Source organism: Hakea prostrata, chromosome 7, assembly GCF_041222555.1.
Source record: "Hakea prostrata isolate BN-2017 chromosome 7, UWA_Hpros_2, whole genome shotgun sequence".
Taxonomy (NCBI): Eukaryota; Viridiplantae; Streptophyta; class Magnoliopsida; order Proteales; family Proteaceae; genus Hakea; species Hakea prostrata.
The window spans coordinates 17876956-17889064 of record NC_142606.1 but is presented as its reverse complement, the minus strand read 5'-3'; the positions used below and the strand labels follow the sequence as shown (position 1 = coordinate 17889064).

Sequence of the window (12109 nt, the reverse complement as noted above, 5' to 3'; positions counted from 1 at the left end):
ATTGCTAACTGAATCAATTCTGGTTTGGTTTTTAAATCCATAAAAGCAAAGCATGAATGAGCTTATCTTCAAGTACCAGAACTTCAAGCAATGCATCTCAAGGCTAAGTTGTGTAGCATACATTTTGGCAGAGACACCACGAAATGTGCAACTAGCACAATCTAGATAGCTCTGAAAATTTGGGATGCCTCCCATGACCATCCTAGATGAGGATTAGCTTCTTGAAGACAACCTGAATGAGTAGAATCATACAGGGAAAAAAAAATGAACAAATTAGAATCTAATTCCCCAACCTCTAAGGGTAGTGTATAGTGCACACAAACATCCAGCCCTCAATTCGTGTGTTTAGTCTATCCAACTATTGGATGGATGATGTATGTAATTGTCTAGCATATGTTTGAATCCGAGAATTACAATTAAATCTTTCAACTTAATGTCCATCTAGTGGTTGAATGGACTGGAATGGACGCTTTAAGAGCTAGATGTAGAGGATCTGGATCTCGTACACACTCAATGGTTTGAGTCTCTTGCGCAACGTGAACATAATTCATATTTTATTATAAAGTCAAAATAAAAAAACATAAATTTCCAAGACTTTGACTACTAACATTTTAGTGCATCCGATACAGATTCACATCCTCTGTAAATCCTTTCCCTAAAATTATCGAACAATTCCCTCATAGGATTATGCCAATCCATGTGGTATTAAGTAATCCAACGGTTACCCAATTCAAACAAAATTTAAATTTTATTTAAACCCACCCATAAATTTGAATTTTATTTCCCTATTTTCCTTAATAGACATGATCTAAGGACATCCCTTTTTGCGAGAACATTTCTCCAACCCCAAAAAACTCCCTTGGTAGTAGAGCATTGAGGAAGAGTGATTTTGAGAATGCTTCTTTCTCATAATTGTAGCCAATAAAGACCCACGTTGGGTGAGAATCATTCATTCTTGCCTTGCTAATAAGACCATATTAAAGAGATGAAAGTCCTTAAATCCTAGTCTAGTGTGACTCTTGGGTCAGCACATCTTCTCCATTGGAGCCAATTAAAACACAAAGTTGGTATCATTTTTTCCACAAAAAAACCTGATGAATTTCAATGTCAAATTCATTTTCTTAGGGAAAAGGAAATATGACATGGTATATGTGGGCAATATTTGTTACTTCTTTGATAAGGATTTCCTTCCTACCTAGTGAGAGGGGTTCTTTTTTCAATCTTGGAAGTGCAAAGGGCTGTCCTCCCTCATAGAGAATGCTCTAGTGTCATTATTTTGCACTCATTCTTATCCATTTTTCACTTTTGTTTTCAACAAAGTCAAACAAGTCAAGCGATTATGTTCAATGGATGGGAAGGGCTAGCTATTACATTATGCCGTCATCAGTGGGTCTTTGGAGATAAATCTCTTACTGTCTTGTAGCAATGGAGGTTAGGTCAGCATTCCTGTCCCGTTTCCTTCCAATGTATATCCAGACTTGGGAGTCAACAAAACGCTATTCCAAGAGCTAATCCAGACAATTTTACATTGGACTAATTTTTCATCGACTAACTCGAGGCGAAAAAGCTATTTGAACGCAATGAATGGTGATTTCTGCCGAGATAGAAACAAGATATCCAACTCATGATGTGTAGCGATTAGGATGAAAATCTTCTCTAATGTTCACATCAAGTGCAGCGAGAAGCAGTGCAATGCAAGTGCTTGTTAAATTGAGATGATTACAAATTGAGAGCATAAAAATCCAACTCTCAAAGTCGTATCATGTTGTTGCTGCTCTTATGTCAAAATCTCAGATTGATCTTCTTTAGATGCACGACAATGTTGGATGTAACATCAGATGGATTATCAAGCTGCAATGTCACCAGCATCCACGAAGGATATTCTTCCATGGCAACCATATCATATCTCTCTCAGTAGTTTCTTTTGAGCCAAAAAAATAATAAATAAATAAAAATATCTCTCTATTATTTATTTAACATGCACCGATGAACATTCTCTGATTTCCTTAATTTCTGTTCCGTGTTTAATAAGTTCAAACAATTTTTCTGGTTAGCCTTTGTCAACCCTCCTGTCAGTCCTGTGGGTTCTTCCAGCTAGGGCTGCAATTGACCACTCTCAAATCAAATTAATAAATGAAACGACTCTCTTTCCCAGTAACTGAAATTCTTTTCTCTTCCGTCTCAGAAAGTCAAATGATTTTTCAAACAGAACATAAATTTGACCAACCAGTATCACTAGCTGTCAACCTTCCTTCCAGTGGATAAGTTGGTAACACGTTCATAGCTCTAGTTATTTTATTTTTGTGCATAGGTAGGTCTGGGGATGGAGCGAAGATTTAATATCGAGCACATGAAAAAAAAAAAGACTATAGGAGAAACTTCAAAAAATGGGAAAGGAAAACCATGGAAATCTATGGAAGCCTCACATTAGACAGAGAAGAAAGAGTTTATTAACTTCACAATTCCAGCCATAGAATCTAGATCATAACTTATCAGGGCCTCTTGCCTGCTTTATTATAATGATCTATCCCAATATCCCATCCCATTATTGTGCCAAAATAACTAGTTTAAATTAAAAACAAATATTTCCTTACACAGTAGCTAATTATATATGTATCTCAACAAGTGAGATTGTCACCATAAGCAACACCAAAGTCGTCACAGTATTCCTTATAGTACTTAACACGAGATTGCACAGCTTCAGTATTTGCACCATCACACTCAAGCTGACCATTGATTTTTCGGATTGTCGCTCCAAACCCTTCACCAGAAGTCATGATTGAGTGACAATCGTTCATCCAGAACCACAATGCTGCCTTGAAAGAAGTCACAACATTGTTGGCCACAGTTTCAGGTGAGTTGAGCCCATCAAATCCTATACTATCACCAGCAGCTCCATAGTTGTAGTTCCATGATAGCTGCAATGGTCCACGGCCATAGTAACCCTTTCCAGAAACGCATGGGTATTGTGTGTTATTCTCATCACAATAATCCTTGGAGGCTCCATCTATCTCCTCAATGTAACACAAGTCTGCATGCAGGCCAAATATAGAATTAATAAAACGGAGCCAGGAAAAAATTGTATAGAAATACATTCTTAAATGTGTGGTGGAGGGCCTCAAACTCAGAAAAAGAATATATATGTATATACTCACGTCCAGTCTCATGTGTGACATGTCCAAAAAATGCTGCAATCTCACGCTTATTTTCTTCTGCTGTTCCAGAAGTACCGAAGCTTGAATAGGAATCACAGGCTTCAAGGAATGCTGAACGGGTATAGAAGCTTTTCCCTGCACAGGATGAATCAGCTTGATTGATTATCCCGTCGAAGAACTCTTGTGTGACAATATCAGCAACCCCACCACCATTGGTATTTTGATTGGAGCAAGCGCCTTCTTGACATCCCTCGCCACAATATTCATCTCCACTGCCACAATATCCATACTTGCTACAACAGAGACCTGATGAACAACCACAATTTTGACCCACGGCGGTTTCCAACATCAGCCCAGATAAAATTCCGATCAGGGTGACCAACATAACCATTTTGCGGTTCGCCATTGAAGAAGGATGACAAGAAATGAATGGAATTAGAATGAGAAGATGGTGTGGGAGAGGGTGGATTTATAGGTTTTAATGGAAAGCTAAAAAATTTATTAGAGGTTATGATAATAATATGCACTTAGATTGACTTTGAATCGTAAGAAACTTTCAAAGTATGTTTGATCAAAGGATATAATACTAGGTACCCGTCCATCTCATTTTACCAGATCTTCGTCCATTCACATCTTTGGTCGCGAAAGAAAGAAGAAGGATTATTAATCTACTTATTTTTTTAAATTGAAATTTGATATATCTATCCAATGATTGGTTTTCAAAATCAGATCGAATAATCCTCGGAGTAATCATCTACATTTTGGACGGGTCAATCCGCCTATATAACTTGACCAGTTATACATGTTTTTATTTAAAAATGCAGGGATCGAATATTCGTATAACTTACTTCAAACTATTTCCAGATGATCGAGAAGGTTTCAGTCAGACTCACAACTCATATTCAAAACTTTAATTGCATGTGATGAACAGAAAAACACTCAATAAAGTCACCTGTTCTGATTTCTTGCCCACTAAGTGAGGAATTCATGGAATTTGAGGGGAGAGATCACGCATCTTAAAGGAATTACCACGGAGTCAACCTGAATGGTATTGTGCAACATGTGCTACCGACGTTCGAGATCAAATATTTACTGGGATTTTCTTATAGTAGTTTTAGCTTTGTATGGTCTTTGAGACAAAGATATAGAATCAATTGTAGGTAGGGAAAAGGAATTCTGCACCACAACCCAGATCTCATCACTGAACCAAAATGGGGTTCCTCAATTTAAACTTCTACATCAACCCACAATAGGACATCAACACAACATAGCAAAGAAGCCCTAAAGATGGAGATTCAACAGACATCCTAAAAAAACTTAACATGAAGTGTATTAATGTATATAGAGTAAAAGAACAGCCCATGAATCATTGCAACAGTGTCTTGCAGTAATGTCCAAGAGATCTAGCATATTAATCCATACATCAGTCGCTCAATAAGCCACACTTCTGAGACTGAAAAGAGTTCTACTTAATCAGAAAGAGATGCAATCAGTGTTGAACCTAAACAGGAAAATGAAAGAAAAAAAAAAAAAATCTGTAGAGATGCAATCAGAAAGAAAAACTCACTAAATCCAACGATTCTTGAAGACGATGAATTGCCGAGGACTGAGGACCTTCGAGAAGGTGGGAGAATCGTCGATTTTGACCGGTAGAACTTGAGAAAGGGTAAATGAAGATTGTGAAGAACCGAATCGATTCGAGATTTGATAGACAGGAGGATTCGAAATACCTCGAAACTCAGAACTGAATGAAGTTTTTGCAAATAGAGTTTCAACGGCAACTGATGATGAGGTTATGTCACCGGAGCGCCCTGGGTTCTCGTAATCATGCTCCCAAATTGCATCAGTGTGAGAAGACAAAATAAGAGAGGGTTTTGGGTGTTGGGTAAATGAAGGACTTGAGTTTGTAAATTAATAAAATTAAGTCCTTAAAATGTAAAAATGAAAAGTCAATATTTACATGTACACTTTCATCATTTGATTCTCAATTGTTGGATCATACTTTGATGATGTAGTTTGATCAGAATCGACAGGCTGCTGCCTCAAATAAAAATCCCAGTCTAAATACCTAGATACCCTTGTTGGCAAAAATGAAAAAAAAAAAAAAAAAAAAATTGAACTACGTACAATTTTTTTTTTAATCTATTGTCTTTATTATATTTTTTTCCCCCAATACAATAGACTTCATCACCTTTAAGACAATACAGATATGTGTTCACCCTGGCCCTGACCAACACTATAGTCTTTATTGTTTTCCGTTTCCTCTATGGAAATCGAAAAGCCAAATTAAAGGTGAAACATCTTAGCAAGAAAGGTTATTACCAGGTGAGATGCCAAATTGGTTACAGTAGTTCTTATAATATTTAACACGATTTTGCACAGCTGCTGTGTTAGCACCATTGCATTCTAGATTACCGTTGATGGCTCTGATTGTTGCTCCAAATCCTTTTCCAGAAGTTATAAGTGAGTGACAATTGTTCATCCAGAACCACAATGCTGTCTTGAATGAAATCAGAACGTCTCTGGCCACAGTCTCAGGAGAATTTAGCCCATCAAATCCTATATCCTTTCCTGCAGCGCCATAGTTATAGTTCCAGGTTAGCTGGAGAGGTCCACGGCCGTAGTAACCCTTGCCGGCTGCGCACGGGTACTGTGTGTATGATCTGTCACAGTAATTCTTAGAAGCACCGTCTTTCTCTACTCTGGAACACATAACTGTAATCAAACACGCAAAAAAGCGTAAACATTCAAGATCTCATCTGAAATTACTGAAAGAAGAAGCTTGAAAATGAATATTCTGAAAAACTTACATCCAGTCTCTTGAGTTACGTGGGCAAAGAACGCAGCAATCTCACGTTTAGAGTCATCAGTTGTTCCGGTGGTGCCAAAGCTAGGATAAGACTTAGATGCTTGAAGAAACGCATCACGGGTATAGAAACTCTTGCCGGGACACCCTGAAGGTGCTTGATTAATTATCCCATTGAAGAACTGCTGTGTAACTATATCAGACACCTTGACATTGTTAGACCCATAGCAAGGCCCCGATTTGCATCCATCGCCACAGTAAGTGTTGCCAGTTCCACAGTACCCATATTTGCTACAGCACTGGTTTGATTGACAGCCACAATTCTGAGCCATTACCATGGATTCTGACATCATTAACCCGGCTAGAATACTAGCCAGGGCGATGGTTGAAATGGTTGTGGAAGTACCCATTGAGGAGAGAACTGATGAGAAATGAAGAAATTTCAAGAAATGTGGATGAGAAAAGAGTGAAGGTAAGTGGGTATTTATAGTGTAGTTGGTGAGTGTAGGAAGAGCTACTATGCCCTCTTCCCTTTGCAGTAAATAAATCTCATGAGCTGTGTCTGACAGTCTTGTAGTAATGGGGTCAGGTTTTGTCCAGTTTCCTTCTTCGTGTATGAAGACTTGGGACTTGGGACTTGGGAGTCAACAAAATGCTGTACCAGAGTTGATGCAGACAGTTCCACATTCTACAAGCTTTTCATTGACCAAGTTGGTCTGTGGCGATTAGGATGAAATCCTCTGTAGTGTCCGCATTAAGTGCAATGAAATGCGGTGCAGTGCAAGTGTCAAGGCCTGTCATCTTGTTGCTGCTCTTGTAATCTTAGATTGATTTTTTTCAAGCTCTGAGGATGTTGGATGTAACATCAGATGGGTATCAAGCCGCAATGACACCAGCATCCAAAATGGATCTTCAATGGCGGCGGCCATACCCAAGAGATTGGTGCGATTACCATGTGGAAGTGGGTTGGAAGTTTCTTACTCAACTTCAACCAAGTCTCTTTATGGTGTGTGGAAATGGTATTCAAAACTCTGTGAGCTAGCATCCTCCAAGTGTTTGACGTTATTGCCAGTTGCGTTCTTAGTTGTTATTACTATTTTGCATTACTGATAATACAAGATAGTAAAATGATGGTCTTAAGCTTAAATCTCCATTCCTCTAGCTAAGAAAATTAACAATTGTCACTGTGTGGCGCATTATATTCGAACATTGGACGACAAAGTTAGATATATAAAACGAAGACTAAGAACAGTGCTAACATCCTCTCCAGTTCTTTCATTCTTTGATTATCCCCACTCGGCCAAACCCCAGAAAAAATAAAAAGAAGAATTCAGTAACTCTCAATCAGTACATCCACCACGCACTGACTCACATTTCTGATCTCCTTAATTTCTCTTCCGTCTTTGAAAAGTTCAAACAACTTTTCTGGTTAGTCTTTGGCAGCCGTGGACGGATGGATTCCATTCTTGGACAATTCCTGATGTTTCCAAGGCGGCGAGAACATTGGGTGTGGAGCCGTGTCAGATTCAACCCCATGATTGGTGGTAAGCTTGTTAGTTTAAACCATTTTAGACGTAGAAATTATACCATCAATTTTGATGTAAAATTTTTTGAATAGCATAACTAAAATGTTCATAACCCAAAAACCCCACAAGAAATTTCAGATAGCATGAAATCTGGATACTACATACCTGACAGAGGTGAGTGCCCAAAAACAATCACGGGGTGTGTTTAGGGTTTGAAACTAGTCATGAAATATTCTGTATGGTGAAATTTGTCTTCATTACAATACATGTGATATAAAATGAGCCATTATTCTTCACTAGAGTGCCACTCCCCCTTCCCCATCTTCATTTTTATGTCCATGTTGTTTCATTAGAGGTGATATCACAAAAAAGAAAAGAAAAGAATTTCATTTGATGATCAAAGAAAGAACAGTGAAGGGATATAAGAGGGAATATCATGCTTGAGGTGTTGGTAATTAGTATTGTATAGATGCTAGATCTGTAAAGTAATTCATCTAGTTTGGATTAAGTTGGATCAGCCCAAATTGTTAACTCAATCAATTCTGGTATTGGTTTCTAAATCCATAAAAGCAAAGCCTGAAAGACCTCATCTTCAAGGACCAGAACTTCAAGGAATGCATCTCAAGGCTAGGTTGTGTCGCATACATCTTGACAGAGACACCTCGAAATGTGCAGCAACTAGCACAATCTAGTTAGCTCTGGAATTTGGGATGCTTCCCTTTACCAGAATCCGGATCTTCTTCCCGTCGGGGGAGCACACCCATGGCTTCCTGACCACAAAAACCAGTGGGTCCCACTGGTGAAAAAGTTTTTATTTATTTATTTATTTATTTATTTATTTCTTCCAAAAAGTGTTTTTCACCGTGGGCCCCACTGATATTTGTGGTCAGGAAGCGTTGGGGAGCACAAAGTGCTACCCCGTCGGGGTCGCTGATCCGGACTCACCTTGACCATCCTAGATGAGATGAGCATCCTAAAGACAACCTGAATGAGTGGAATCATACAAAAAAAAATGAAGAAATTAGAATCTAACTCCTCGACCTCTAAGGGTACATAGCATATAGCACACACAAATCATCTGCATCCAACCCCTGATCCGTGTGTTTAGTTTGTCCAACCATTGGATGGATGACTGGTGGATGGATTTAATCATAATTGTCAAGCATGTGTTCGAATCCAATGATTACAATTAAATCTTTCAACTTATTGTTCATCTAGTGGTTGAATGGATGATGCGTAAAGAGCTCGCCGTAGAGGATCTGGATCCGCATAGTAACCTTGGCCTTGTGCCCCCACTGTGTGCTACCTCGAGGTGTTGAGCCACACTCAGTGGGTTGAGTCTATTGCGCAATGTGAACATGATTCAGATTTTATTATACTCCTTTCTTGCTTTCCTAGTTGTTACTGATTCTTTTCTGGGGTTAAAACACAAGTTGCTATCATTTTTCCAACAAAAGACCTGATGAATCTAGTCAAGGTTAAACTCATTTTCTTAGGGCCTGTTTGGTTACATGAATTCAGAGATTTGAAATCTCTGGATTCATAATTGCGAGATTTATACCCTTTTGATTGTGAAAATCTCTAGATTCATGAAATCTAGAGATTCATATTTTTGCACTAAAAACGTGAATCTGTAGATTTATGGATATGGAGTGAAATAGAGAGATTTCATCCCTAATATAAAAACACTAAACATTTGTACATTTACAAAAATCACTGATGAATCCACAGATTTCATTCCACATATTCGGTTAACCAAACAGTTAATTTTATAAATTATGATTCTATAGATTTAAAGACTATAGATTTGAAAATTTCTAGATATTTGAAATCTCCAGACTTATGTAACTAAACAGGCCCTTAGGGAAAAGGAAATATGACATGGCATATTTTCGGCAATATCTATATTTTAGCATTGCAAGGACGGATCGCCAGATTCCCAACTTGATAGATGTTGGGCCAAGCTAGGTTGGTCTCGATTGCTCTCGATCTTTTTTTATTATTAAGGTTCGGGTCCTAACCTGACCCTAATAATAAACCAATAGGACAGTATATAATCAACTTTAAAATTAAAGTAAAATGTATGGTTAAAATCAAGATTAGGTGGGGCCATGGCAAGTTGGGTCAAACACTCATCTATGACCTTGACCCAGTGCTAGAATACTTAGCCCTCACCTATGGTTCTAGGCAAGACTTTTAAAAACCCAAGTGTTATTTGCTTTTAATATCGGTTTAGTTATTGAGACCATACTTACACACCTAGAATCATGGTACAATCTTTCCGCGAAATTCACCAAATATTGCACTAGTGAAAACGATATATGTTAAATATCACTGGAAAATTGATTTTTCGCCGAAAGGGTAAAATACAGGAGAATAACGGGCAAAAATCGTCGAAAATTCATGGAACCTAAGAATTTGAGATCATTCATTACTCTCATGTTCGCCAGAAATGTTTGCCACAGCATCTGTATTTTAATACACCATTGAGGCTGTTGTGGGGTCACTCTCTGTTCGCCGGAGATGTCATGGATGCTTCATGGATGGAGGTAGGAAGGAACAAAAGGAATCCTCCCTTCGGCGACCCCGGCTAACTTCATAAAAGAGATGGAAGATGAGAAAGACAACAAATATGGAGAACAGTGGTGGGAATCGATTAGGCCCAGAAGTTATGCAATTATTTGAGATTTTTTTTTTTTTTTTTGTTAAAGAGTATTTCAGACTTGCGATTTTCGAAGAAGAAGAAGAAATGAAAAATGTTTGGTTAATGTTTTAATATCTAGACTAAAAAGAGTAATAAGTTGTTTAGAGTGGGCCCAAGCATTTATGATTGATTGAATGACTTGATCTCACCATTTCATCAGTTAAATTAATAACGGGCCCACATATTTTTGACTGATTGACTGACTTATGGTACCTCACCTCTTATGCATTTTATCGCCTAAAATATCAGCAAAATTCGCTGAAAGGGTGAACCGACGAATTCTGCTGAACTTTCGTACCTTACCTAATATGACCAATCCTGTGATTGCATCTTGAACATGATCAATCCCAAGGCCTAGATACCTTGATGGCAAAAATATATAAATAAATAAAAAATACAAAAATTTTTATTATCATCTATGGTCTTTAGTATATTTTTTTCCCCATATTCATAATAGACTATATCATCTTAATACAATTGTGCGGTCACCGTGGCCTTTACGTACACCATAGGCCTATAGCCTTTATTGTTTTCCCTCTAAAAAAGAAAAAACCCTAAAAAAAGCATCTTAGCAGGAAAGGTTGTCACCAGGTGAGACGCCAAATTGGTTACAATAGTTCTTATAATATGTAATACGATTCTGCACAGCTACTGTGTTAACACCATTGCATTCTTTATCTCCGTTGATGGCTTTGATTGTTGCTCCAAATCCTTTCCCAGAATTCATAATTGAGTGACAATCGTTCATCCAGAACCACAATGCTGCCTTGAATGAAATCGAAACATCATTAGCCACTGTCTCAGGTGAATTTAGCCCATCAAATCCTAGTCTTTTTCCTGCCTGGCCATAGTTATAATTCCATGATAACTGGAGCGGTCCACGGCCGTAGTAACCCTTGCCGGCTGTGCATGGGTACTCTGTGTATGATGGGTCACAGTAATTCTCAGAAGAACCATTTATCTCTTCTATGTAACACATGACTGTAATCAAACACGGAAATTAATAAGTATAAACTTTCAAGATTAATCACTAAAAGAAAAAGCTTGATAATGAAAATTATGAAAGACTTACAGGTAGTTTCTTGAGTTACGTGAGCAAAGAACGCAGCAATCTCACGTTTAGAGTCATCAGTTGTGCCGATGGTGCCGAAACTGGAATACATATTACATGCTTGAAGAAATGCATCACGGGTATAGAAGCTCTTGCCGGGACAGCCAGAAGGTGCTTGATCAATTATCCCACTGAAGAACTGTTGTGTTACTATATCAGACACCTTGACATTGTTAGACCCAGAGCAAGGCCCTGATACGCAATTGTCGCCGCAGTGATCGGCGTCAGTTCCACAGTACCCATATTTGCTACAGCACTCATTTGATTGACAGCCGCAATTCTGAGCCATTACTATGGATTCTGACATCATTAGCCCGGCTAGAATACTGGCCAGGGCGATGGCCGAAAGGGTTGTGGCAGTACCCATTGAGGAGGAGAACTGATGAGAGAAGAGGAAATTGCAAGAAGTGTGGATGAGAAAAGAGTGAAGGGAGAGAAGTGGGTATTTGTAGTGTATTTGGTGAGTGTGGAAAGGGCTATTACATCATATGATGCCGTCTTCAGTGGGTCTTTTGAGATAAATCTCATGAACTAGCTGTCCAGTTAGTTACCTTGCAATGTGTATGCAGACTTGGGAGTCAACAAAATGCTTTACGTACCAAGAGGAGTTAATGCAGACAATTCCACATTGGACTAATTTTTCAATGACTAAATCGTGGCGAAAAAGCTATTTGAAAGCACAGTACAGGATAGAAACAAGATCCAACTCATGATGTGTAGCGATTAGGATGAAAATCCAACTCTCAAGAACGTATCATGTTGTTGCTGCTCTTATGTCAATTGATCTTCTTTAGATGCAAGACAATG

At 38.4% G+C, this 12109-nt stretch overlaps 3 protein-coding genes across 3 annotated transcripts; all 3 read right to left on the bottom strand.

Moving 5' to 3' along the window:
• Positions 1-2467: 2467 nt before the first annotated feature.
• On the bottom strand, positions 2468-3601 carry LOC149010215 (endochitinase EP3-like). The gene is made up of 2 exons (XM_089163415.1): positions 3156-3601; positions 2468-3031 (listed from the first exon to the last, which is right to left on the bottom strand). Exons 1-2 carry the CDS (start codon positions 3559-3561, stop codon positions 2619-2621), a joined length of 819 nt encoding a protein of 272 aa, XP_089019541.1. The 5' UTR covers positions 3562-3601; the 3' UTR covers positions 2468-2618.
• Positions 3602-5308: 1707 nt separating this feature from the next.
• Positions 5309-6446, bottom strand: LOC149010214 (chitinase 5-like). The gene is made up of 2 exons (XM_089162063.1): positions 5966-6446; positions 5309-5870 (listed from the first exon to the last, which is right to left on the bottom strand). The coding sequence occupies exons 1-2, from the start codon at positions 6369-6371 to the stop codon at positions 5458-5460; spliced, it is 819 nt and encodes a 272-aa protein (XP_089018189.1). The 5' UTR covers positions 6372-6446; the 3' UTR covers positions 5309-5457.
• Positions 6447-10580: 4134 nt separating this feature from the next.
• On the bottom strand, positions 10581-11709 carry LOC149010213 (endochitinase EP3-like). Its single transcript, XM_089161784.1, has 2 exons — positions 11264-11709; positions 10581-11172 (listed from the first exon to the last, which is right to left on the bottom strand). Exons 1-2 carry the CDS (start codon positions 11667-11669, stop codon positions 10760-10762), a joined length of 819 nt encoding a protein of 272 aa, XP_089017910.1. The 5' UTR covers positions 11670-11709; the 3' UTR covers positions 10581-10759.
• Between the last annotated feature and the right edge of the window lie 400 nt (positions 11710-12109).